At 43.9% G+C, this 27,817-nt stretch overlaps 2 protein-coding genes and 1 non-coding gene across 7 annotated transcripts; all 3 read right to left on the bottom strand.

Moving 5' to 3' along the window:
• Positions 1-1,371: 1,371 nt before the first annotated feature.
• Positions 1,372-10,242, bottom strand: LOC114775167 (ubiquitin-like protein 3). Of its 4 annotated transcripts, none has more exons than XR_003744986.1 (6): positions 9,814-10,242; positions 9,164-9,272; positions 7,035-7,121; positions 6,234-6,311; positions 1,699-1,859; positions 1,373-1,619 (listed from the first exon to the last, which is right to left on the bottom strand). XR_003744986.1 is itself a non-coding variant. In XM_028966461.1 (6 exons), the coding sequence occupies exons 2-6, from the start codon at positions 9,838-9,840 to the stop codon at positions 6,036-6,038; spliced, it is 354 nt and encodes a 117-aa protein (XP_028822294.1). In that variant the 5' UTR covers positions 9,841-10,034; positions 10,128-10,236; the 3' UTR covers positions 5,258-6,035. The 4 variants fall into 4 exon arrangements, 3 of the variants coding, with proteins under 3 accessions (XP_028822295.1, XP_028822294.1, XP_028822293.1); XM_028966461.1 differs by lacking the exons at positions 1,373-1,619; positions 1,699-1,859 and adding an exon at positions 5,258-6,088 and having other exon boundaries at positions 9,814-10,034; positions 10,128-10,236; XM_028966462.1 differs by having other exon boundaries at positions 1,372-1,859.
• Positions 10,243-11,052: 810 nt separating this feature from the next.
• On the bottom strand, positions 11,053-17,536 carry LOC114775166 (cationic amino acid transporter 3-like). Of its 2 annotated transcripts, none has more exons than XM_028966459.1 (12): positions 17,409-17,536; positions 16,433-16,842; positions 16,097-16,252; positions 15,745-15,916; positions 15,250-15,368; positions 14,950-15,172; positions 14,106-14,245; positions 13,931-14,033; positions 13,618-13,859; positions 13,357-13,523; positions 13,173-13,281; positions 11,053-13,094 (listed from the first exon to the last, which is right to left on the bottom strand). In XM_028966459.1, exons 2-12 carry the CDS (start codon positions 16,794-16,796, stop codon positions 12,985-12,987), a joined length of 1,905 nt encoding a protein of 634 aa, XP_028822292.1. In that variant the 5' UTR covers positions 16,797-16,842; positions 17,409-17,536; the 3' UTR covers positions 11,053-12,984. The 2 variants fall into 2 exon arrangements, with proteins under 2 accessions (XP_028822292.1, XP_028822291.1); XM_028966458.1 differs by having other exon boundaries at positions 17,359-17,485.
• Positions 17,537-27,627: 10,091 nt separating this feature from the next.
• Positions 27,628-27,699, bottom strand: trnae-cuc (transfer RNA glutamic acid (anticodon CUC)). Its single transcript has one exon. It is a non-coding gene; the product is annotated as a tRNA-Glu (tRNA).
• Between the last annotated feature and the right edge of the window lie 118 nt (positions 27,700-27,817).

Below are 27,817 nucleotides of genomic sequence, written 5' to 3'. Positions count from 1 at the left end.
TGCGGTTTTATAACATGTCGCGCATGTGTAAAGTCTGCAGTTTTATAAACGTCGCGCATCACATCTGCATGTATATTACACGTCGTGCATGTGTAAAGTCTGCGTTTTATAACACGTCATGATGTAAAGTCTGCAGTTTTATAATACGTACATGTATGCGTAAAGTCTGCAGTTTTATAACTCGTCACGCATGAGTAAAGTCTGCGGTTTTATAACACGTTGTGCATGTGTAAAGTCTGCAGTTTTATAACGTTGTGCATGCATAAAGTCTGCAGTTTATAACATGTCATGTATGTGTAAAGTCTGCAGTTTTATAACACGTCATGTATGTGTAAAGTCTGCGGTTTTAGAACACATCACACATGCGTTATGTCTGCAGTTTTATAACACGTTGTGCATGCGTAAAGTCTGCAGTTTTATAACACATCACACATGCGTTATGTCTGCAGTTTTATAACACGTTGTGCATGCGTAAAGTCTGCAGTTTTATAACTCGTCATGTATGTGTAAAGTCTGCAGTTTTATAACACGTCATGTATGTGTAAAGTCTGCGGTTTTATAACATGTCGCGCATGTGTAAAGTCTGCAGTTTTATAAACGTTGTGCATTAAAAGTCTGCATGTTTATTACACGTCGTGCATGTGTAAAGTCTGCGGTTTTATAACACGTCATGTATGTGTAAAGTCTGCAGTTTTATAATACGTCATGTATGTGTAAAGTCTGCAGTTTTATAATACGTTGTGCATGCGTAAAGTCTGCAGTTTTATAACACATCGCGCATGCGTTATGTCTGCAGTTTTATAACACGTCACGCATGCGTAAAGTCTGCGGTTTTATAACACGTCGTGCATGTGTAAAGTCTGCGGTTTTATAACACGTCATGTATGTGTAAAGTCTGCAGTTTTATAATATGTCATGTATGTGTAAAGTCTGCAGTTTTATAACATGTTGTGCATGCGTAAAGTCTGCAGTTTTATAACACGTCACGCATGCGTAAAGTCTGCGGTTTTATAACACGTTGTGTATGCGTAAAGTCTGCGGTTTTATAACACGTTGTGCATGTGTAAAGTCTGCAGTTTTATAACACGTCATTCATGCGTAAAGTCTGCAGGTTTATAACACGTCACGCATGCGTAAAGTCTGCAGTTTTTTAATACGTCGGCATGTGTAAGTCTGCAGTTTATAAACACGTCACGCTTGTGTAAAGTCTGCAGTTTTATAACACGTCATTCATGCGTAAAGTCTGCAGGTTTATAACACGTCATGCATGCGTAAAGTCTGCAGGTTTATAACACGTCATGCATGTGTAAAGTCTGCAGGTTTATAACACGTTGTGCATGTGTAAAGTCTGCAGGTTTATAACACGTCACGCATGCGTGCGAGTCCTGCTCTGGGGTCAGATTCCTTCAGCGGCTGTCAGGGAGAGGATTGTATGTAGAAGTGGGTAACAGGTACAAGTCGTGGCCTGTTCTGCCGGAGCTTCTGCACTGTGAACATTCTGAGGCGATCCGTCTGCAGACTTGGTGTAATGGACGTCTTTGTTCTGAGCTGTAATCTGAGATGATAGGGTTCCTTTAAGAACACTGTCTCTTACCCTTGGGAAGAGGAATGTCCCTGTTCTTTAACAACAAAAAAAGCAATTTCACTCAATTTCACACCAACTCACACACGCAGTGTTGGGATCATGTGGTGCTTCACCTGAAAATGGAGTCCAGACCTCCCCACAGTGCTGTCGGTCACAATTACGCAGGATCTTCACTCTTCACAATGTGGTGGCAAGTAAGTGCGGGAGAGTGAAGGACTCCCAGGCTCCCCAGCACTCCGGCGGGGCCGCCAGCGCTCGTGAGGTCATCTCCAGCCTGGCAGCACAGCAGAGAGGAAAATGGAAAAAGGAACGTTAGTGAAAAACAAGGAGGAATGTGGCCGCAGTGGCTCTTATCAGAGCCGTGTTCAGAGGACATCTGTCAGAGGTCTAACTCGAGCCAAGAAGACCAGATTCCAGACTCAGGACACAATATTCCGAGTTCTCGTGGGGATTCCAGTCACCAGCCATAACATTAAGTCCAGACATTTCCCCACAGATGGTTCGTTTTGTGGAAATGTCCACTTTTCAGCCGTTTTTGCGGAGTAGCAGCGTGCATTATCCTGTTGCTCATCTGCCTGGTGGAGGAACTTCAGCTTGGCCACACACACAACATACTGTGATGTACAGTAGCCCTGGCCACTGCAGGTTTACAAATGCTGTGTATTACATTTGACCCCACAAGGACATCAGAGTCTTGAGCATTTTTCTCCTTACAACACGTCAACCTGCAGCCCACTTCCATGATAGTAATCTGTCATATTATTACCTGATTATATTACAGTGCTATAATGTGACTAAATGTTATAATGCACAGATGCAAGCAGAAAAAAAGACTACTGTCCTGTGACTGAGGGAGAAGTGGCAGCGGAACCCATGTCATTTATATACCCTGTTGTCATTGTGAAAGTCTTTCATAGAGGATTGCAACACAACTCTGGGGCTTCGTGGACGTTCCAGAGATGGGCTGAGCAGCCAGACAAGAACATCTCCTCCTCCTCCACCAGTGACTGGGTATTGGGAAATTCAGCTTTAATTAAAGTGTGTCTTCTATGTTCCTCTACAAGAGCTCATAAATATCCTGAAGCCGTTCTCCATGAGGAATGAAGCAGATTTGTTCTGCTAGAGATAGATAATCTCACTTTACATGGTGTAAAGTGTACTGAACTGGAATGCAGCACTGAATCCTGCTGGACACAACTGAAGCTCTGGATGCAGGTGGAGAGGCAGGTGGATGGAAGGCTAGAATGGAGCTTCCACAGGAGCTCACCATATCTGGACTCCCTGGGGTTCTGAACATCAAGCAAGCAGCCACATCCTCACTGCGATATAACCACAGATCTTACATGAAATGACCCTTTTCATGAGCCATGGGAATGTTTGGAATGTGCTCCTTTTATAAAATGAATATTTACGGCACAGGAATGAGTCTAGTGGATGCAGAAACAACAAAATTCCGTATGGAATTTCCACTCCTGTTTCTCAGTCAACGTTGAGTGAGGAACAGGACTGTGAAGAAATGGAATAGATGGGGAAGGACATTCTTTCCCCTGAAGTCTGGCAGGCAGCACAGTGTCCTTTTATTATAGGATTTTCTCGCCTGTAGAGGAGTGGCAAGGCTGAGATCCCAGTCTGTCTGAATGAAGCTGCACCGTTCTTCAGAGTCGCCCAGTTCAGGTCTGTTTTATCCGTGGAGAAGTGCAGGCTGAAATTGTATCTTTATGTCCATCATGTACAGTTGTGGTCAGAGGTTCATCATGGACATGAATGTCATGGTAATTGTGGGCTTGCAGGGGTTTCTTTGAACTGTTGCAGAAATACATACATCTTTCATAAAATTATATTTACAACCCACTTACATGGTGCGTAATGTTCTACCAGGCCCTGGTCCAGGATGAGTTCACTGCCGGTTTATCAATGACAGCAACAACATAGGTCAAAATAAACCCAAGAGCCTTACAGAAGATATGAGCTTCTGCAGCCTCTTTCAACAGAAAGAACATGAACGGGGTGAAGAGCACAAAGTCCCAGGTTTGAGCCCCAATTACAGCCATCATGTCCAGGGGTACTGTCCATGTCACTACTGACTGTAATGGCATCTGATAAATGTCGTAAATGAAATATAAATGACATCCAGCTCTGACCATTTATCATCACTGTCATTTCAGTGAGGCTGGATGGAAAATTCCACATCGGCGATCATTTCATAATGTCATCTCGTGCTTTGTGGCCAGGCAGTTTAATAAAGTCTTATCTTATATAAAAAGATCATAAAGAGCAGCCAGAAGCTTAAAAAAACATCAATATTGGATGATTAATTGAAATGACATGAAGCATAGAAGAATGTTCATGGAAGGTTCCATCCAAACCTGGGTATGGAATTATCCTCCTTGATGATTTGTGAATTGAAAATGAAGTGAAAGTAATTACTTTCACTTTTTAGGTGCCTGGAAGCACAGTTCCTGGTTTCTGGTCCACTTCCTTAGCTGCTAGGCCATCAATGACCCTGTAAATGAATTTTTCTTCTGTAGGTGACAATGATGGATGTAGCCTACAGTCATCTAAAATCATGCTCTTACTATCATCTGATTCATGCTCTTACTGTCTATAACAATTAACAATCCACATCAGGCTCACGGGTCCCAGGACCCGGGACATTGGGCCCACTGCACAGCGCATATCCTTCTCACTCACACTCACACCTATGGCCATTGTAGAGTCATCAATCCAAGGGGAATCTATTAGGGAACAGGGATGCATGCAAACTGCAGACACCTGACCTTGAACACATGAGGTCACAGTGGCACTGTGTACAACTATCATACAAGAAAATCCTAATCATATACAGTACAGGCCAAAAGTTTCATGACCATTTACGTTGGTAGATTCTCACTGAAGGCACCAAAACTATGAATGAACACATGTGGAGTTATGTACCTAACAAAAAGTGGAGACCTGGCCTCCACAGTGGTTTGGGGTGAGCTGGGGACCCCAACACGTGCTAAACACCTCTGGGAACTCCTCCAAGCTGTGGCTATTTTGAGGTTTTCAGGTGAGTGTGAGGGGTAAAGAATTGAGCACCTGGTGTGAATTATTTTCTCCAGACACTTCCAACATATATCCACAGCATTGGCCTAAAGATTCCCTCAGAGAAGGAGAGGCCACATCAAGTAACAGACAGTGACCAGGAAGAATGGAAAGAAGAGTAATGAACAAATCTGACAGACATTGCGCTCATGGTTCTGTTTAGATTTTGCAAACTCACTATTTTTCCACTCATAAGTACAGTTAAGTTTTCCATCAGTATACCAAATAATGAGGAGCTGAGGGCTGGAATCTAATGGAAATCTGGACCATGAACAGTCAAGAGTGAACAAAAGGGATCGGTCCAAAAAGCTGATGAAATGAAAGCGAAGTGATTGTCATTGTGATATACGTGTGTATGAGGCTGTCGTGAAACATCTATTTAGCCGTATGCTATGAAAGGAAGTGGCAGAGAGCCACTACAGGAGTGCTGGAAAACCGTATAGGTCCAATAGCCATGCATCTGTGAAGTAGATTTTCCAATGCTGCCACCAGCAGGGGACACATCGACACTACAGAGAGGACAAGACTGGGAGGTGCACGAGTACTTAAAACCAAAAAAAATAAAAATATCAAGGTGAACCCAGCAAATAAACATACATTAAATGTTTTATTCATTTATAATACAAGCTTTAAGCAGAGCATTTCACATGATTTGAAAATTAGGGGTTTAGGTTTACATTATTAACAAAAGGAAATACCCCCACCCACGTACTACCGATATTACTAGCATCAGCCATTGTACCAAGAAATAAAATATAAAACAGAGAATTCACTTATTACATACAAATAAAAGACTGACAGACGGAGAACCCTGCTCTGAAGCCCTCATGGGGTGTCCTGGAGCAGAGTCAGGGGTGCAGGGAGAGATGATACAGTAGACTGCTGAAGTAAAAGGAGACATAAAAACGTGCCACAGGGCCAGAAGATCCTACAACCACGTGCTGCTCCAGAGGTCCAAATGCCTTCATTACCACCAGGCCAGTGACCCTCAACCGGTACAGGAGTCCAAAGCTGCCACTGGTCTGACAATCTCAGGCATACGGCTAAGGATAAGGATCCAGAAAAGGGCTGATACCATATCAAATTGAATATCATTAGGTAAAATGTCCGAGTGTTCAGGTCCCTTACTCCTATATCACACGTTGGATGGCCATCAGGACATCATTTACGGAGGAGACTCCACACACTCTGTCTGGACCGAAGGTCAATCTCATTACATACTTCTACAAATATGATATCTTTCAAATACTGAGAACAAAAACCATTAGTCAATTAGTAAATGAACAAGTGTTCTCAGGGATCATCTCCAGATAGGACAGAGCAGACAGGAATGGTGGAGAAAGAGGGGAGCTCATCTTCATCTCTTTTACAAAAGCAGACAGCACCCATTCTCTGTGGCTTTCTCCCGGTTCCTCTGACCTACAGAGAGATCATCAGCATCAGCACTAGACACAACCACAATCCAAACATCTTCAGGACAATGGCTCAGTCAGATCAGTCCCGCTGAGCCTCTACTCTTACATGTACACTCATGTAGATCCATGGGGAGCTACTGGTAACTTACCATAGGAGTTTGGCTCAGGTAGCGTCTCTCGTGCAACCAAATGCATGACTGTTGTTCGCCCTGGAGGCAACTTCAGAGCTGATGAGAAAACACGAACAGGCCCAAATCACATACAGTTAGTCTCAATGTGCGTTGACAGGCCCTACAGACACACTCCTTTCTCCTTGTGCGCAGAGAGGGTCATAGAGGGACGTACAGTAAGGGGACAGTAGGTGTCAGGGCAGAGTTGGTGATGAGCTGACCAAGAGAACAGTTTCACGTCTTAGCATATTTCATACCAACATACCATCCATTCTTCTTTTAAGGTGCAGCTCTGAACACATTTGCCAGATGTGCTAACTTATTCCAGCAGGGAGAAAGAGGTGCTTTTTGGGTGGTAGCAGCATAGCGGGTAACAAACTCGCCTATGAACCAGAAGACCCAGGTTGAAACCCCACTTACTACCATCGTGTCCCTGAGCAGGACACTTAACCCTGAGTGTCTCCAGGGGGGGGCTGTCCCTGTAACTACTGACTGTAAGTTGCTCTGGATAAGGGCGCCTGGTAAATGCTTTAGGTAAGGACCTTCCAAGAAAGGCCAAAGAAATATTTATCCTATATGGTGACCATATATAAATGCACTTATTTAGTTCTACCACTATTAATATAAAAACGGGTTCTTGTAGCTTCTCTCAGCAGCATCAGAGTGAATGGTTCCCGACTCCCTGGATGCCATTTTTAACTCAGGCAAGTTTGCTAAAGAAGCATAGTGATCATTGACTTTCCGTTTTTGACTGTATAGGAACGAGCGCTCACCACTCACCTCCAAGAGTCACGTTGCCATGTAAAAAGCGTCCCTGGAATATCAGGCGCAGGATGCTGGGACTGCTGACCTGCTCTTCCTCCCAGCCTGGAACAAGGACAACCAGTCAACAATTGGCAGTTTAAACTCAACTTCACCAGACTACAGCAAAATAAAATACTCATCTCAGTCAAGTTAGAACCTTGCAAAGTTAATCAGCTGCAAACCAAAATCACTGGCCATGTAGTGAAGCCAAAAGCATGCAGACACGTAGACACTTTACAAGCACTGAGGAGAGATGCCTGGAAGTAGGTGTTTTGCATGTTGAAAATGTTCTGGATTATTCTCTGCCACCGTAGTCAGGTGATTCATTTTAATTATTGTGAGAAAATGGTGCAGTAAAACAGACAGTGTGAATGTGATTTATTTAAATGCACCACACAGCGTAACAGTAAAGTTAGGCCTAACTACACTGCTCAAAAAAATGAAAAGAACACAAACATGAGACATCCTGGATCTGAATGAATGAAATATTCTTATTGAATACTAAAAACAATACCACACAATTACTCAGCAGTCAAGGTTATTCAAAAATTATGTATTCACTCATTAATGACAAGTGCCGTGTTAAATTTGTGCTTCCATTGATTTTCAACTTTATTTTCTGTTAATTTGTAATGCACCATTTCTCTCACTATTTTACCCACTATCCACAAGAAATAAGGCAGGAACCACCAAGGCCCAAGCCTACCACAAACTAGAAGCTGCTGGAACGCATGCATCACGGTCAACATGTATTACATCTATACAGTCTGAGTTGCATCAGAGAAAGAGCCGTTCCTCAAAACATAACCTACATAAGCATAACCTACATAACATCGAGCGCTGCAGGATTTTCATCCATGACTAAGTAGTGTGTTACTAATAGTAGCCTTTGTTACTGTGGCCCCAGCTAACTTCAGGTCATTGATTAATTTCTGAGCCATTCCTCAACGTTCTCAAGATCATTTGTACCCCACAAGTTGAGACCTTGCGTGGATTCCCAGGTGGAGGAAGATTGTCAATGACTCCATTTTCTAATAATTGCTCCAACAGTTGATCTCTTCTCACCAAGCTGCTTGCCTACAGTAGACTGTCTCATCCCAGTCTTCTGCAGGTTTACAATATTGTCCCTGGTGTCCTTAGACATCTCTCTGGTCTTGTCCGTGGTGGAGGTTGGAGTCTGACTGTGTGAAGGTGTGGATTTTATACAGATAACCAGTTCAAAAAGGCGCCATTGATACAGGTAACGAGTGAAGGAGAGAAGATCTTCTTAAAGAAGTAAGAGGTCTGTGAGGGCCAAAATTCTTACTTGTTTACACCATATAGAAATAAATTATTTGAAAAACCATACTGTCAGAGTCAAAATGTGTTATTTAGTAAGCTTTGTTAAGCATTTCTGAGTTTTATGGTTTATTTTATATGTTACGGAAGTTACTGACTGTGCATGGGTAGATGAAGACAAAGATAAGATGGTGCAGCGTGATTTCCTGGATTCGTTTTTTTTTTAAACATTGTCGCACAGTTGAAGTTGACTATGATGAAAATTACAGACCTCTGTCATCTTCTTTACTGGGACTTGCGAAATACTTTTTGATCCACTATTTCAGTTGCAATTGAAGGTTATGTTTTGAGGAACTGCTTCTCAGACTGTATAGATGTAATACATGTTGACCGTGATGCATGCGTTCCACCAGCTTCTAGTTTGTGGTAGGCTTGGGCCTTGGTTGCTCCTGCCTTATTTCTTGTGGATAGTGGGTAAAATAGTGAGAGAAATGGTGCATTATAATTTAAAAGCACAAATTTATCATTGATGAGTGAAAAGTCACTTACAATTTGTCCACTGGACTGAGGTCAGAATATAAATAATCATGAAACGTAGTTTGTAATGGTTACTGTTTATGGGCCACACAGGAAAGCACTGACAGTTGAAGTCATGGGGCATGTGGAGTGATGGCAAGAAAAGCCATAATCGCTCACGTGAGGGTGTTCCTGCTCTGGCATAAAAACTCTCAGCTTATCTTAGCAACTGCAGTCATTTCATCACGGAAACAGCATTAACGGCATGTGTTAATAAGCCGATGGGCTCAGGAGCATCAGCGGCTGCTCACCCGCAGGCCAGTTCTCAAAGACGTGATGGGCGATGTCAGCAGCCGAGTCACTGGGGGAAAAGGTGAAGTCCTGCGTCTTCCCGCTCACTAGGATCAGGCGGAGGCTCACCTGCCAAACAACAAAGCACACACACCACACTCAATACCACTCATTTATTCTGATTTCATTATGGAACTGGTAACTGGTGATATAAAAGATGGTTCTGTCCTTTTTGGGGAAATACCTTCTATCTGAGGGTGACTGTCGATGCGCCTGGATCTACCAGAATCGGATCTGCTATTTAGATGGATTATTTAAATTAATGCCTGACAGCTTACTGGTAATGGTTGGGATTTCTCTCAATGCTCGCCTCTGTGCTAACAATACTACACAATATTCTCCAGAAAAGCACTATAAAACATCTTTAACATTTCTTGGTCAACAACCAATCTAAGAAAAAAAAAACCTGTGCTGTGCTTTGATCTCCCTGCAACCTCTTACCTAATCCAGAATAAAAAGCAAAGGAGATTAAACACAGAATCAACAGTGGAAATAATATTTATCAGAAAGAACAAGGCCCACCTTCACCTGGCTGGAAGGAATCGATCATAAATTCATCACGCAGCCAGTGAGCCCAGAGAATTTTATAAAAATGAAAAGGGAGACTCACCGCGTCGGGGCTTCTCTGCGAGGCCATGGCTCCAGGCGGGCGGAGGTGTGCGTGTTCGTGGATGAATCTGTATGCGGATCACCGTTTACACGCAGCCAACATCTGCTCAGCTCAGAGTCCAGGTTACGGTCCTCGTCTCATTTTAACGACGACGTCTCAGCTCCAGCAGGAACTAGAACGTGTCAGATCTGCTGCTTCACGTTAACTTTAAGGGCTAATGACTGCGGCATAAATAAAAAGAACGCAAGAAATAAATGTATTTTCCACTCTAAAGCATTAATTAAACCGCATCTTACAAAACCCCAGAACCCGACCCCTTGCCCGTTGAATGTAAATCCATCTCCGTCTGCTTGGCTGAATCTTATCGTCTGAAAAACAGGAGATAAATGGCAAAGCGTTTAAAGATACCGGAAATCACTTGACCATTCACACCGGAAACGGGTCCGCAAGGCACTATGGGATATGTAGTTTATACTCACCTCATGTATACACAAGTATGCTTCAGCTGGCGACGTGGAAAAGATCCCAAACATTCGGGGAGATCTTGATTTTTAAATCTTTGATATTTGTATACGTGTGTTTTGTGTGCTTCTACACAAAACACACGTATACTTGAACATCACAGGTGTGTCTGGTTACTGTGTGTGAACGAGGTTTATGGACATTGTGTGCTGGAATGGGATTTGGAGGTTGATTTCATCTGTTGGTGGTTGATTTCATGTGTTCACCTCAGGAGCGATACTGACCTGCATTTAAAAGTTATTCATCAGATTGTAAATAACTACGGTTAGGCACGTTGGACCCTGTTCCAGAGTGTTGGACATATCTGCATAAGCGAAATATCTGAAAGCGAAATTTATAACATGTGATACACAGCACTGTGGCCCCATGTCAGCTGGTGATTCGAACCTGTGACCTTCTGATCAGACTTCTCCCGCTCACATATTCTCAACACACAATCTCTGAACTGAAATAAATGGTGTGACATTGAGCATGTTTATTGATTCAGTGCCACAGTGAATGCATGCTGTAGTACTACCCTATTCTGACATTCATATACAGTTGTTCCAAATGTATACAGCACAATCTCCATAGATTATTATTATTTTAGTCATGGTGACATTCTGTATTGCTGACAAAGTGTGACAATTTTAATCAGCACTAGTCATGTTAAATATGCACCATTCATCACATTCAAATATTAACGCTAAATAGAAAGAGTCCCCAAAACAAAGAAAATGTAATGTCTTAATAATTTATTTTTAAAAGGCATCAATGAACAGTTATATGTACAAAATTATAAAACCACAAGAAAGGCAGCTCTTTTTAATTGGAAGTTGTTTCCCCCCATTCATTTACATTCATTTACATTCAGAGCATAAATAAATAACTACTTTAATTTTTAAAAAATCCAAAATTCATGTGAGCATAATCACATAATAAACTCACTTCAAATTTTAAAACGTACTGGACAAACACTGTAAATGTCACGGTACAAACATTAACAGGAACAATTCTCTAATACGTCTTCAATTTAATACCACTTCCAACAATGCCCAAGATTAAACTGGAGGACCAGTCAGAACATAATAAGGCATAAGATATGTTCTCTTGGCTGGATATGTCTAAATCCAGCCAAGTGCCAAAAACAAACTTGGCAGCATGTGTTTTCACATAAAGTCCTCTGTAAAGGCACCAAACGCAGTCCTAGAAGTGGACCAACAGGAAATGTGCTCACATTGTGTGGACACTCTGGTCTCTTTCAGGTCGCTCCAGCACAAGCCTATTTTCACTAGAACTCCTCTGGGGCTCTGGTACAATAATACCAGATGCAGAGATCCATTTTTTTGTATCTGTATTTGTATTTTAGTCCACTTTATGTCTTCGTGCTTTTATTTCATTGTACATAGTTTTGTCATAGACAGCAGGAGTGGAGTTTTGTATGAGTATTTTCAGAATATTCAGTTAATATAATTACCTGTATTTGGTAAAAAAAGCAATGGAAAGAATCTCTGAGCTACATTGTATATGATACATTTTAGCCTAGCTAAACATTTGATGTCACAGAATTATTATATATTAAGTGTGTATTAACTTAACTTGCACTGAACAAACACAGAAAAAAAACAATTGTTACACTTATTGATAACTCCACAAATACAAATAGTTGGATCTCTGCTACCCTTTAAGATAGATTAGATGGTTCAATACATTTTCATAAATCCTAGCGCAATCCAAACTATAGCAAGCCACGCAACTGTCCTGCGATTTCAGGATGCAGCATGTCTCACATACCAGGAACTATACCAAGTTATCAGGGATCTTTCCGTTTCATTGAAATCAGAACAAAGCGTGCGACTTTATCACGTGGCTCCGTACTCACAATCTCAGGACTCACCGTCACACTGAACAGTAACAGAATGGACCTGGCATTTTCATACCAGGGGACAGTAAGAGGTAAACACACCACACTTCACTTAAATACAGAAACCCCAGAGACCTGAACACTGACTGTTGGTCCTGGGCAGGCATGGGCCAAGGTAAACCGTGGTATAGAAATCTTTTCCATCCTGCCATTATGACATTCATTTCAATTTTAAGAATAATTCACGCGCTCATGTTATTAGTACAGACAGCCTGTGCTTCGCTTTCGAGATTCTCGTCCCGGCCTCGCCAACACAGACACGGTGACTGGGTTCCTCGCGGTGCAATTACATGTCTACAGTCAACTTATAACCACTGCTGTAATCAACCTCTTCTCCATCTTGGTCTGAGAGCCGCTTTCTATTGGTCATGTGCCAATGTGCCACAATGCACAGAGGTCAAAGTTCAACAAAAATCTGTTTTGGCAGCAGAGGCTACAGAGTGCATCTTCAGGCGTGCACAGCAGAGTGAAACTAATCTGAAGTGGAGATGGAGGTGGATCTATTGGTACATATCTTCATTATTATATGTCAATTTTATACAATAAGGGAACAAATTTAGCATTTATACTGTTATGTCACCCAAACATCAAATGTCAAGGTTTTCGATATGTTCATATAGTTTAAAAATATTGCAATATTGATTTTCGGCCATATCCATCGTTCCTTCAGAATCTCAGCCCATGCCTGGTCCTTGGAAAAAAACAAAACCAAAAAAAGCTTTGCGTGTAAGTGAGCAGTGCGCCACCTATGGAGTCGTTTGGTCTGGTTCATGCTCATCTGCCAGGTATATGTGTTTCTTTTTCTCTGTGCCTTCTGAACTGTTTGTGATGCCGTAGAAGAAGTAAATAAGAAAACCTGAATGAGAAGAGGTAGAAAGAATATTTCAGGGTCTGCTCAGAACACACCTACACCAAATCTTTCCCTGTATCTCACCGATCAGCATCCACACAGCGAAGCGCAGCCAGGTGGCGCCATCCAGCTGCATCATGAGGTACACGTTGACGAAGACCGCGGCCAGAGGCAGAACAGGAAGCATAGGAACCTGGAACATGTGCCCAGATCTCAGCATAACGTTTTAAACCAATCAGCAAATCTAAACGTATTAAACGGGCAAGACCTTAAAGGCGAGGACTTCACTGCTTTGTGGCTGCCTCCAGATGATCACCACACAGATGAACGAGAGGATGACCAGCAGTGCTACCGCTGCTACAGGCAGGGGCCGGCCATCCAATAGCTCATCTCCCCCCATAGCGAGGACCACACACAGCAGGGTGAACAGGCAGCCTGCAACCAGAAAGATTGCTCCAGGGTTCCATGGATGCACCAGTTGCTGCAGGAAGAAGCGTGGATATGGCCAACAGGAGAACTTTGGACTCACAGATGGTGGCAGTGGTAGTGTAGACAATCAGGCCTGAGGTCTTGGTGGGCGTCTCACAGCTGGGACACAGCAGAAGCTTGAGGGAGAACCTCTCCTTCAGCGGCTTGGTCTCCAGCTCTTGACTGTACTCGTCGCTGCTGTCTGCGTCTACTACACCCTCCTTCTCCAGTCCACAGTGCAGCTTCTGCAGCTCCATCAGCTTCTCTTCCGGGCCATCTGAACCCAAAGTGCCAGGCTGGTACCTGAACAGACAGCACATCCTCAATCAGCACATATTTACACCGCGCTGCACATCATGGCCCATAACACTCACCGCAGGATGAGCACACACACAGCCACCAGCGTGTAGGCCAACAGCGTCCCGATGGACATCAGGTCCACCAGAGCAGCAAGTTCAAACAGAAAGGCCATGAAAGCTGGAGGGGAAAGCAGCTCATGTTGTCTATGCCGATACGGACAGATGCTGGAGAAGTTGAGGTGCAGGTTACCTGCCACAAATCCAGACACGATGGTGGCCAGCACAGGCGTCTTGGTCTTCTTATGCATATGTGACAGGCAGCGGAAAAGAAGGCCATCTTCAGCCATGGCGTAGATGACACGTGGCATGGGGAACATGGAGCCCAGCAAACTGGAGTCAGATATGAGAACAAGGTTGCATCTGGATTCAATTAGACTGTCAACCTGGTCATAAATTACAAGTACAGTTGCCATCAGCAGGACATAAAAATCATTTTTATATTATATTCATAAAAACTAGCAAATAGACATCTCTGAGATGAAGGATTGTTCTTATGTTGACTTTTGCTGTGTCTAGAATATAAAAATTATGTTATGGCGCTAAGTGCACAAGGTGAAATGTGTCCCGGGATTTACATGGCGTAGCAGTTAAGGAAGCGGCCCCGTAATCAGAAGGTTGCCGGTTCGAATCCCGATCCGCCAAGGTGCCACTGAGCAAAGCACCGTCCCCACACACTGCTCCCCGGGCACCTGTCATGGTGCCCACTGTTCACTCAGGGTGATGGGTTAAATACAGAGGACAAATTTCACTGTGTGCACTGTGTGCTGTGTATCACAATGACAATCACTTCACTTTTTTTTTTTTTTTTAATGAGCTTTAATGTACCATATCGATGGAGTACTGGATTAAAAAATATGGAATGAGGAAGTAACGTGTGGCAGCTGTCAATCTTCTGGCTAGTCTAATTAAAACAATTCTGCATATAAAAACAGAATTAAAGGTGTTTGGTTACAGAGATAATTACACAGCAACAACAACATGTATGAATATTCTGAGGACGCTGTTAAATTTGAGGAGGAGATGTGTGTGCCCACCTGGTGGAGAGGGCGCAGAGCGAGCCCACAGCCACGATGTAGCGGGCGGGGGACCAGCCCACCCGCTGGAACGCGTCGGGTAAGGGGCTGGAGGTGTCCAGCAGATAATAGGGTCTCATGAGGGTGAGTGCAGCAGATACCCCAAAATATGCAAAAAAGCAGATCAGGAGAGACGCTACGATGCCGATGGGTATGGAGCGCATGGGGTTTTTGGCTTCCTCGCCTATGAAGGCAACAGCACGTTAGGTTCTGCCACACATACCTCAAACCTTTTCCAGCTAAAAGAAGAAGATGACGTACTAGTTGTTGCAATGCAATCAAAACCCACAAACGCATAGAAGCAGGTTGCAGCACCAGCAAGTATTCCTTTAAACCCGAATGGCGCAAAGCCGCCTTCCCCAAACGTCTCCTCGATCAGCCTGAGAAGGTAGCAGCCCAGAGACAGCAGTAATCAGCATTTCTACACACCATGTACTACATGTGCAGATAATAATTGATATTGAACATCAATACACACAGTTCTGAAAATCACATGCACTCAGATGACTAGTCGAAGCAAACCAAGCAGGATGTCTTCAAACTGGAGGACAAATTAGAAGAAGCATTTTAGATTCTCGTGATTTGTAATTCAATATAAAAAAGGGGTGGTGGTACACTTGCCCATGTTTAAACTGTCCCTGTCACTACTGGTTGTAAGTTGCTCTGGTTAAGGATGTATTTCTAGCAAACCAGAGTAGATTTGGACCATCATCTCATGTTCTGTGACAGTCGTAGCATCAGGAGCAGGACACTCACTCTGGACTACTGGAGTTCATGTCATTTATGAAGTTCTCCACTGTAAGGTTCCAATTGGCCACATCCCCCTTCACAAACCCAGAGATGATGACAAAGCTCAGCACCACCAGGTTGATCCCTGTGAAGATCTTGTTGACCAGCGCGGATTCACTTACACCAAATGCAAGAAGTCCTGTGGCAGAAGACAACAGCACTGGGTTATCTCCAAGTCCCAATTTAACAGAGAAACCAGACAAAAACAAGTGCTGATGACTTGGACCTAGAGCTGTGCAGATACACAACTTGATTTATTACTGCGATATCGACTCAACTTTTTACTGGGAAATACATCATGGACTGCAGAGCACCTCACCAGTCAGCAATAAAACCAGGATGAGAGCAAACAGGTCCGGGTACTTGGCCAGGGCCGGGACGTTCATCGACATGAAGCTTTTGTAGAAGAGGGAGATCTTCTGCTCCACAAGATTATCGAAGGTGGAGCTCCAGGCACGGGCAACGCTGGCTGTTCCTGTGAGAAAAGAGAGGCAAATTTACCAGACGCCCTTATCCAGAGCCACTTACAATCAGTAGTTACAGGGACAGTCCCCCCCTGGAGACACTCAGGGTTAAGTGTCCTGCTCAGGGACATGATGGTAGTAATTGGGGTTTGAACCTGGGACTTTGGTTGAGTCCAGCCTCATGCACTCACCAATCATGTAGGAGAGGATGAGGTTCCAGCCCGTGATGAAGGCCCAGATCTCGCCCACGGTTACGTAGCTGTACAGGTAGGCCGAGCCGGTCTTGGGCACGCGAGCGCCGAACTCAGCATAGCACAGGCCGGCCAGAACGGAGGACAGCGCCGCGATCAGGAAGCAGAGGATGATGGCAGGCCCCGCCTTCTCCCTGGCCACCTCGCCGGCGAGAACGTACACCCCGGCGCCCAGCGTGGCACCCACGCCGAGCGCAATCAGGTCCAGGGTGGTGAGGCAGCGGGCGAACGGCGTGTCCTCCTGGCTGCTCCGCAGCACACGCCGCCTCACCAGCTTTTTGCCAAAAGACGACAATGACTGCATGGCTGAGGCAACGGACGAACCAATCAGAGAAGAGCAACCGCCGACCCTGGAAACATGAAATATTTACACACACACACCGATCAGCCAGAATATAGCAAGCATGACATGAAATACACTCAATTATTTATTACAAGCAGTCGTGAGAGTCAGCTAATGGAGATTTTGTGTGCGTCGGCGTGTTGAATACGAACCTTAAAAACAGGGAGGAAATAACGTTTTAGGAAGAACCATGTGCCCCTAAATTACAACATATTCAGCCCTGCCGTTTAAACGTTAAAGTTCTGGGGGGGGGGGGGGGGGGGGGGGGGGGGTGTAGACCGCGTTGCCATGGCAACACGTCAACTCGTATGCAAATTAGCGTCTGATGGAGACGGCAACGACCCATCAAAACCGGACCGTCAGGACGACCAAAGCTGACCTTACACCTGCCGCCATTTCCCGCCACAGCCAGGACGGCGGGGCTCGTATTCATGTTAAATACATCTTCCCGTTACACAGTGCAAACATTTCTAAAACACACATCCGACACCGCAACGAACAAAACTCCATAATATTACCCCACATTTAATGAGGAGAGCAGCAGGTCCGTTTTCCCGCGCGCGCCCCGTGTACCTGCGCTACTGACGACGATGAAGATGTCGTCTGGACAGCAGACATCAGCTTGGGGACACACGATCACTTCTCTTCTTGCGTTTGTTTTGACTGGGTCTGCGCGCGCGCTTACGTCATGTTCGTTCCGTGCTTCCATGACGTAGAAGCCCCGCCCCTCCACGCAGATCAGAATACCTGTCATGGCACAGCCTTGGGTACTGCGCATGCGTACTTCACAGTCACGGGCCAATAAAGAACAGAATTAGTGTCATTTTTACGATGCACTTTTCATGAATACCAGTGGAATTCACTCCACAACCTATCTGTCATACATAGTCATTCACGGTATGATATGCAGTGAAATGCTTTAGCGACTGCTACAGACCACAGCATTGCAAATATTGCACGTATACAATGAACCAATATGTACATTTTGCAAACATAACCAAATATTACACTTATGTCTAACATAAAACATAAAATATGTGTAACAGGTAGGGTGGGGGTGTGCAAATGAGTGAAGTCAAAGTATAATTGTGCAAACATTCTGGGGGGGTGGTTGAGTCCAGACGTGATTGAGAGTGAAAGTGCTGGAGTGTACTGTTGTTGTTGAGAGCTCGAATAACCTGCGGGAAGAAGCCCCTCTTCATTCTCTCTGTGTTGGACTTCAGGGAGCGGAAGCGCTTCCCCGATCGCAGCAGAGAGAAGAGTCCATTGTTGGGGTGGCTGAGGTCCTTCACTATCTTCCCGGCCCTGGTCCAGCACCGCTTGCTGTAGATAGATTGAAGGTCAGGGAGCTTGGTACAGATGATGCGTTTATTTATTAATGCTTTTAGTATTTAACTGCATGTATTACTCCTTACTGCAAATTACCAACTTCATTTAAAAAACGCCTCTGCGCGGTACGACGTTGTGCGTCGTTGTCATGGTAACGGAGTCTCGCGCGGCACGTCGTTGTGCGTCGTTGTCCTGGTAACGGAGTTTGCTGTGAAGCGGTGAGTAAAAAGTTGTACATTTGGGTGGAGCGGCTGGTTTGTGAACTTTAACCCTTCAGCGCGGGACTGGCGCCATGATTTACAAATTAAAATAGTCGCCGTTTATCCAGCCGCTTTCCACAGCAAACAGGTTTATACTCGCAGCAACACACCTCGAGTTATAAATACATAAAATAGGGGCTTATTTTAGGTTTCATGCTGTGATTTGAACAGAGATTTAGGGGAATTAGGGGAGAAGAGTACTGTGGTGGAAATTCTGCCGTCTGGGGAGCTGCACTAAAGGAAGTCAACTCAATTGATTATCCAAGTTTATTTTACCGCGCACGGGGGGACCCACAAGAGAACATCCCCCCCCGCTTGATTACAGTTCACAAGCATTTATACATCTGGGGTGAACAAGGTCGAAAAGCAAGCTCGCACCACTTTGGACAGTGGCGCCCATCAACGTCACAGAACCTTTCTTTTATCAGTTTATGTCTAGTTTTTGCGTCAAGCTTTTGCATCAACAAGGTCAGACCTAAGATACGTAGTTGTTGTCTTCTAACCGTTCCATGACTAAAGGTGAAACACGTGGAGAGTCTGGCCTCCTAAATTTTCCTTCCACAGTACCTGTATAAAGTAAGATTGCTGACCTTTATTTTGACATCCCATAATGCTCCTCGGTTCTGACATTTTTCTAAAGTTCGTGAAATGAATGTCTTTTTACTCGCTTTTTCACTGGTCGCTGTATAAATCTGAGAAATAAAGGAACAAGACGAGTTTAGTTTACTGTTGTATCCACGTTAACGTGCTAGATCGAGCAGTGAACTCTCAGACGAATATTCACACACAAATCCTCATTTATTTATGTATTTCTGACAATTCGCGGTTCGTTTGCATATTTGGCAGCTTCACCGTCACAGTTTTGTAAAACGGTGAGAAGGTACGTGGTGAAGCGAGTTAGTAGCACTTGGAATAAAATCATTTACACTTTGTAGTCTGGTTGTGGGACTCGTTTGTGTACTTTTACTGCTTAAGAAGGTGAATTCAGCGCTTCTAGATGTAATTTCACTACAAATTCATCTTTCTGAACGTTAAAAAAAGCATCGCGTTCCGGTCAGTGACGTCATCATGTTTGAAATTTTAAACAGAAATAGAAGCTGATCAAAGTTGGCAGATTGCGATTTTTATGAGGATGGAGACCATGAGAGAGCAGCGAGGAGGACCGGGACATCCAGGAATGGACAGCAGCAGGAGGAGGACGGTCGGTCCAGACCCAGTTCAGCGTCCCGCTGCTGCGTATCTACTGGACAAAACCGACTGAGGGTAAAACTTCGTGTTTTTTGTGGTGTTTTTTTAATGCTAAAATTTGTATAAATTTATTTTTTGGACATTAATCCTGATCTTGATCTGGGGGAGTTAATGGTGACCTGAGACCTTTTTCTTACATTATCTAGATATCTGTTGTCCACGTTTCCAAGCTTTTCTCTGACTTCTCTTTTCCCTTTTCATTCAAGTCATTAATAATTTTATCTTCCCTTCCTCCACTCTCTTTTTCCATCTTGGAGGTGTTCCTCCTTTTATTCTTCCTCACTGTGTATTTTCTCTCTCCGCTTCCATTGATATTCCCGGTTTCTTCTCTCATTTTTTCCTTCACTGATAGCTGCAATATTGTGAATGTTGGTTAAGAAAAGAAGCCTTACAAATGTGCAAAAGACACCTTGATTATTTTTATTCGGGATGAATGAGCCCTTTTCTTAGTGGGACATGATTTTGCTAAACTTTCAAGAATTAGTGCTTTACGTCCCATCATGCACCATAATTAATGTGAAGATTTCAGAATCAGCACAGTTTTAAAGTAAACGACCATTTTAACAAGTGCATAATTCCTGGTTATCTTGTTATCTGAGTCTTTACATGTTACTGTTGTTTTTACACTCGTGGTAAATCCTGTTATTGTCCCTGTTGAAGGTTTAGTCGTTCTGATTGACCCAATGCCCCGACCAGCAAAAAGGCCAAAGAAGTTGCAGCAGTACCCTGCAACCAGGAAGCCCCAGCGACACCCCAAGGTCAGGCCATCACAGGACAAGACCCCGACAAAGCTGCCCCTGACAGGCACCGCAGCCAAGGAGGAGCCCTACACTACAGCCAGGAGGACCAGACCAGGCACCTTGTCCGGGAGGAACCAGACCAGAACCAGAGAGAGAAGAGGCCGCCAGGATCACCCGTAATGGGATTGACTGCAGCATACTGGCTGACTGCTGCCACTACCCTTGCATTTGGCCTAAATGATGGGTAAGTAATTGAGAGGTAAGTTAGGTAATATGTAGTAAGTTAGGTAGTAACACTTAGTGAGTTATATGTTGTAGTTAGGTAATAATAATTAGTAGGGTATATGTAGTAAGTTAGGTAATAATAGTTACTAAGTTATGTTGTAGTTAGATAATAATAATTAGTAGGTCATATGTTGTAGTTAGGTAATAATATTTAGTAAGTTCTATGTTTTAGTTAGGTAATAATAATTAGTAGGTTATGTGTAGTAAGTTAGGTAATAATAATTAGAAAGTTATATGTTGTAGTTAGGTAATAATAATTAGTAGGTTATATGTAGTAAGTTAGGTAATAATAGTAGGTTATATGTTGTAGTTAGGTAATAATAATTAGTAGGTTATATGTTGTAGTTAGGTAGTAATAATTAGTAAGTTAAATAAGTAGTATGGTATGTATTGACGTAGTTGATATAATATTTGTATGTGTACGTGTGTAGTTCTAGTGACACGGCAGTACGGTTCTTGAAGCTGCTGCCTTATAGAAAGAAACTGGGTTCTACACTTAAAAAAATTATTCATTAGATGAACGTGACTATCTTGCCACTTATATTCCATCTAAATAAATCATGTTATATCGATCCATCGTGATTGTGTTTTTTCAACACCGCATATGTTTGTAAGCGTAACTTTTATTAAATTAATGTGTTTGTACCTGATCCAAAAACTGATCCAGCTGGGGCTCAACACCTCAACTGTGTAACTGGCTGTTGGACTTCCTCACAGGAAGACCACAAGCGGTACGGGTTGGCAGTAGCACCTCCAGCACCATCGTCCTTAACACGGGGGCTCCTCAGGGATGTGACCTTGTTCACCCCAGATGTATAAATGCTTGTGAACTGTAATCAAGCGGGGGATGTTCTCTTCACTCTGCTGACCCACAACTGCACTCCGTCACACTGCTCCAACCTCTTCATCAAGTTTGCGGATGACACGACTGTGGTGGGTCTCATTAATAACAGGGATGAGTCTAACTACAGAAGCGAGGTGAGCCGCCTGGCCAAGTGGTGCGGAGACAACAATCTCTCTCTGAATGTGGAGAAGACGAAAGAGATTGTTGACTTCAGGAGAGGAAACACTCAGCATGTGGAGAGAGTGAGCAGCATCAAGCTCTTGGGTGTGCACATCACTGAGGATCTCTCCTGGACAAATAACACCACTGCACTGGCCAAGAAAGCACAGCAGCGTCTCTACTTCCTCCGCAAACTAAGAAGCACAAGAGCACCAGCCCCCATCATGTACACATTCTACCGAGGAACTATCGAGAGCATCCTGTCTAGCTGCATCACTGTGTGGTTTGGAGCCTGCAATGCGTCCTGCCATAAAACTCTCCAACGCATAGTCAAGAGCAGTGTCCCTCTCCCCTCCTTCCAAGACATCTACAGCACAGGTCTCACCAAAAAAGCCCTCTGCAGCCGATCCCACCCACCCAATGCAAACCTTCTTCAGCCTGCTGCCATCAGGGAGGAGACTGCGGAGTCTCCAGGCCAGGACCAGCAGACTGAAGGACAGCTTCACCCATCATGCTGTCAGGAAGCTCAACTCCCTCCCGGCTCTGCCCCCACTCCCCTCTTCTGCTCCACAAACACACACACACACACAAACTGACCGTGCACCAGTCACTCTGTGCAGCTTTGGTCTGCCAACTACCTCACTTGTCACTTTGTCACTTTAAACTTACCTCTGTTGCACTACATGGTTTTGCACTCTCCACCATGTGCCCTTATTTGTATATGGTGTTTTTAAAATGGTATTTATACCTTTGTATTCAATGTTACTGTTTTGTATTTAATGTTACTTGTATGGGTCTGAGAGTAACGTAATTTCAATTCTCTGCATGTCCTGTACATGTAGCAGAATTGACAATAAAGCTGACTTTGACTTTAGTCTGATAAATCAATATAACATTAATTTAAAGGAATTTAAATACTTTAAAACAACAAAACTCTGACCTTAACTCCTGCTAAGTGAACTAATAAATGTTCTGTATGTTAAACTAATGTTAATCTTTTTGAATGAATTTGCATAAACGCCTTTGATTGGCTGGCTCCGCATAGAACGCATGACGTCAAAATTTAAACGAATACCTAATTTGGCGACTGCAGCACGAGCCAGACTCGAGAGAGCAGTAACAGAGACGAGATTCTGTTACCACACAAAACGAGGTACACTGAGGAAAATTACTACAAATTCAAAGAAAGTTATAGAAAACTCTGCCAGGCAGTAGGTATGTATTAAAAATATAGCTTTTCTCAACCAGAGCCTATTATGATTTAACACACATCTCACCAGCAACTCCATATCTAACCCCGCCCTCTACAATCACAACTATAGCCCAAAACTAAAATTCAAAAACTAAAATGCTTTGCTTGCTGTGTATCACATAAGCAAAAAAATCATGTTGTAATAAATAATTCTATATTCTGTATTTTCCTCCTAGACATGTTTTCCGTACCAAAGGCAAACACCCATCCGGCGTGAAGCAACCTGTACAACTGAATATGAGATGCGGGACAGCATGCTGGCAAGCAAGTCTGTTCAGTCCGTTGCAACTTGTGGGCTGAGCGATGGCACAAGGTGCAGACTTGTCCATTTTAAAGCATCGACTGTTCCCAGCTTCAGGAAGGTCAAAGTTATTATCTAGAAAACTTCAACCGCTATTTTTTAATAGTCTTTGGCTGTTCCGAGTTAGCCATTCCCCCTGAGGTAAGACAAGCTTGCTGCCGTGCCGTTTCACCCCCTCACAAGAGCTGGAGAGCCTCGAAGAGGTCGCTGCTGGGGAGACATTTTTCACAATCACAGGAAGACTTCTGAAGGTAGGATTTTGCATCAGTGGCCACTTCTGAACTGACCATTTCATATAGTTTATGTTTATAATCACCATCAATCACCAAATATTATGCAGATTTGACTCATACTCACTTACATTTTGACACCTGTAGCACTTCAAGGGGCCAGACCATACCAACAACACCTATCGAACCTGAACATTCCACAGGGGTGGTACGGGTCCACCTCTGGCATGAAGTGGCCCTCGTTAGCACTGAAGTGGGCTCTACTGTCAGCATCACTCACCTTCATGCCATGCAGAGTGGGTTTAATTCAGCTTCACTTACAGAAGTTAAGGTTATGACATTCTGACTGGCCAGATCTTATTTAAATTCACATTAAAATGTAAAAGAGTTAAATGTGTAACGAGTGAGCCACTTAACCCTGTGCTGCTCCTGGGGGACTGTCCTTGTAACAACTGATTCTCTACTACACCGGATAAAAGGATCTGATAATAATTATAATAATTTTATTATTATTATAATACTTTATTATATTATTATTATAATTTTTGGTACATGTTGAATTATTTGAATCATTTTGTTATTTTATGAATATATTTGATATCTGTTTTACAAAATAAATGTTGTATTCAATTATGATGTCATTGACATACTGTGCTAGATTGCAGAATACACATTTCCAAGGATTTTATGATTTTTTAGTTTTTTAGTTAATAAGCTTGTATATCATTATAGTTAGTTATTTAATAAGGGAAATGCTCACACTGTTTGAAGTTCCGTGTTATACGTTACTTAAGAAACAATTATGCTTTGTTTTAAGATATCTATTCTTTTTTTATATTGTCTGAACCGCGATTTATTCTTCCAATACGATGACCGTGGCAGCAGTGGCCCCAGCTCATTTGGACCAGATGGCATCTCGGGGAGAATCCTCAGAGCCTGTGCAGACCAGCTAGCACCTGTGTTCACAGAGATATTCAACCTCTTTATCTCAGTCGGTGATCCCCACATGCTTCAAGGAATCCATCATTGTTCCGGGCCCGAAGAAACCCCATCCTGCCTCCCTCAATGACTACCGCCCTGTAGCCCTCACCTCAGTCATGATGAAGATCTATGAACTTCTTGTCCATCTTGTTCACTTCTTGTTCTTGTGCTTCTTGTCCATCGTTGTATTTGTCTCTTCTGGAAAGGTAGGATCTAGATTTTGTTTACTGTCTGTTTGTAAGCTCAGCTGTAGGACTGTGTAGAACTATCAGTTGTGTGGTGTGTATTGAAAGGTAGATTGTGTTTAAGCAGCACCAAGTGTTGTCATCATTATCTTACTCGGCTGGTCAATCACTGATAGTTTTGGGTTCCCTGAGGTGTAAATTAAGGGGCTGGACTTAGGGATTTATAGTGAAGGTCACTCCGTGGTAAATCAACAGCTGTCAAATCCAAACCTGGCATCTTTCCTTAATCCTCCTTTTCCATTTAGCCTGTTTCTTCACAGTAACCATGTGTCTGAAACCTATTCCAGTAACTATCTCTTGCCTAGTAAAACATACTCACGCTGCAGAGGCTCTGTTACCAACAACCTCATCTACCCCGCCCTGTCATCTACTTCTCAAATAAGTGTGGTAGGTGGGCTCTGGAACTGTCAATCTGCTGACTTCATCTCTGGCCTCACTAGTCTCCACTGCCTAGACTTCCTGGCGCTAACAGGGACCTGGATGTCCCCTCAGAACACGGCTACATCTTCTGCCTACACGTTCTCCCACACTCCTAGAACAACTGGGAGAGGAGGGGGTACTGGCCTTTTAATATCATGGAATTGGTCCTTCACACCAATGCCTCTCCCACATCTTAACATCTCTTCATTTGAATTCCATGCAGTCTCAGTTTCTTCTCCTGTGAACATGCTTCTCATTGTCTTATATCGCCCTCCAGGGCCACTTGGGACCTTTATAAATGAATTGGACACACTCCTCAGCATTTTCTCCTTGACACCCCCCTAACTCTCCATGGCGACTTCAATCTTCCACCAGCCAAACTCCAAACATCCTGCCTTCTTCCCTTTCTCCACTCCTTTTCCTTGACCAACAGCAACACCTCTCCCACACACAAAGGAGGGAATGTCCTGGACCTGGTCTTCAGTCGTCCTTCTCCAACTTCTGACCTTTCTTCCACTCCCCTTCACATCTCTGACCACCACTTCCTGACCATCACGCTCACTCTACCTAGAGGATCCACAACTGTCCCCCATTCAATACAACCTTCACAGTCTCACCTTCATCTGTATCTTCCTGCATTCTCTCACATCTCTCAACCTCTGATTTGTTCTTCTCCTTACCACTAGAGACCGCTACTAACTCTCACCTCACTTTCCCTTTCCATGGATCACCTCTGTCCTCTATCAAAAAAACCAGAAGGACTTCTCCTCCTGCGCCCTGGCTCTCCTATACATTGCGAAGTAATCAAAGAAAATACAAGAAATGTCAGCTTGACTCACAACTGCTGTATTACCACAATCTTCTGTGCAAATTCTCCACTAACCTCACTTCTGCTAAAACTGCTTTCTACAAAGCAAAACTAGAAGCCTCTGCCCTCAACATCTTCTTATCTCTACTCAACCCTCCGACTCCCCCTGCCCCAACTTCCCTAACAGCTGATGATTTTTCCAACTTCACAGGGAAGATTGAAAAAAATCTGTGAGACATTCTCCACCACAAATCCTACTCTACCCTCTGTAGGTTCTACAACTGCTCTAAATCAATTTTCCAAGCTCACATCTGATGAAATCATTCATATAATATCTAATATAAATATATATAATATAAAACCATCCGCGACGCTCTGAAATCTCGCACTGCGACCTATAATGCGGGGCCCGCTTCCGGGGACATGGGACCATACAAGGCTGCATCATACAGCGTCAGGAAAGCGGTGAAGGAGGCGAAGCAGCGCTATGGGAAGAAACTGGAGTCACAACTCGAACAGAGTGACTAAGAACGATCATGGATTATAAAGCACCAACATCTGGTATGATGAATGTGGAAGTGTCCCTGGCAGTCGAGCTAAATACGTTCTATGCTCGCTTCGAGGCTGCAGCTAAAGGCGCTAGCGATGCTACGGCTAGCGGCTCCAACAGCTGCAGACGGGAGGACACTGCCAGCACCGAGAACGCGTTCGTCATCACCGAGCATGATGTGAGGAGAGCCTTCAAGAGAGTGAACACCAGGAAGGCAGCTGGACCAGACGGCATCTCGGGGAGAATCCTCAGAGCCTGCGCGGACCAGCTAGCACCTGTGTTTACAGAGATATTCAACCTCTCTCTATCTCAGTCGGTGATCCCTACATGCTTCAAGGAGTCCATCATTGTTCTGGTCCCCAAGAAAACCCATCCTGCCTCCCTCAACGACTACCGCCCTGTAGCCCTCACCTCAGTAGTGATGAAGATCTTTGAACGGCTGGTCAGAGACTTCATCATTTCTTCACTACCAGATACACTCGACCCACTACAGTTTGCGTACCGTCCCAACCGGTCCACGGATGATGCCATATCACATCTCCTCCATACAGTACTCACCCACCTGGACACTCGGAAGGGAAATTATGTTAAAATGCTCTTCATTGACTACAGTTCAGCATTTAACACAATAATCCCTTCCACACTCACCACCAAGCTGGAGCACCTGGGACTCAGATCATCTCTCTGTCAGTGGATCTCCAACTTCCTAACCGGGAGACCACAGGCAGTAAGGATGGGCGGACATGTCTCAGCCATCACACTCAGCACTGGAGCCCCCCGGGGCTGTGTTCTGAACCCCCTGCTGTACTCCCTGTACACATTCGACTGTGCAGTCACTACAAACTCCAACACCATCAAGTTTGCTGACACCGTCATGGTGGGCCTGATCTCTGACAACGATGAGAAGGCCTACCTGGAGGAGATTGGAAATCTGGAGAATTGGTGCCAGAGGAACAATCTCCACACAAGTTAATAGTGGACTTCAGTACCAAGCAGGAGAGGATCTACCAGACCCCAGTCATCAACAGGAGCCCAGTGGAGACAACCAGGCACATTCCTGGTTGAAAAGCTTAGATTGCTAGATTAATTCTAACTTGAAAAGCAATCCTGAAAAGCATAAAGGGTAAATCTTACAAAACTTTCCCTGACCGGGAATCGAACCCGGGCCGCAGCAGTGAGAGCGCCGAATCCTAACCACTAGACCACCAGGGACCTTTGGACTTTAACTGATTAAGTCCCTTTAAGGACTTTTTTTTTCTACGAAAAAATCCTGAAAAGAATTAATAAATAAAACCTTACAAATTTTCCCTGACCGGGAATCGAGCCTGGG

The sequence above is a fragment of the Denticeps clupeoides genome, unplaced genomic scaffold, assembly GCF_900700375.1.
Source record: "Denticeps clupeoides unplaced genomic scaffold, fDenClu1.1, whole genome shotgun sequence".
Classification (NCBI taxonomy): Eukaryota; Metazoa; Chordata; class Actinopteri; order Clupeiformes; family Denticipitidae; genus Denticeps; species Denticeps clupeoides.
This window is presented reverse-complemented; position numbering and strand designations above follow the sequence as displayed.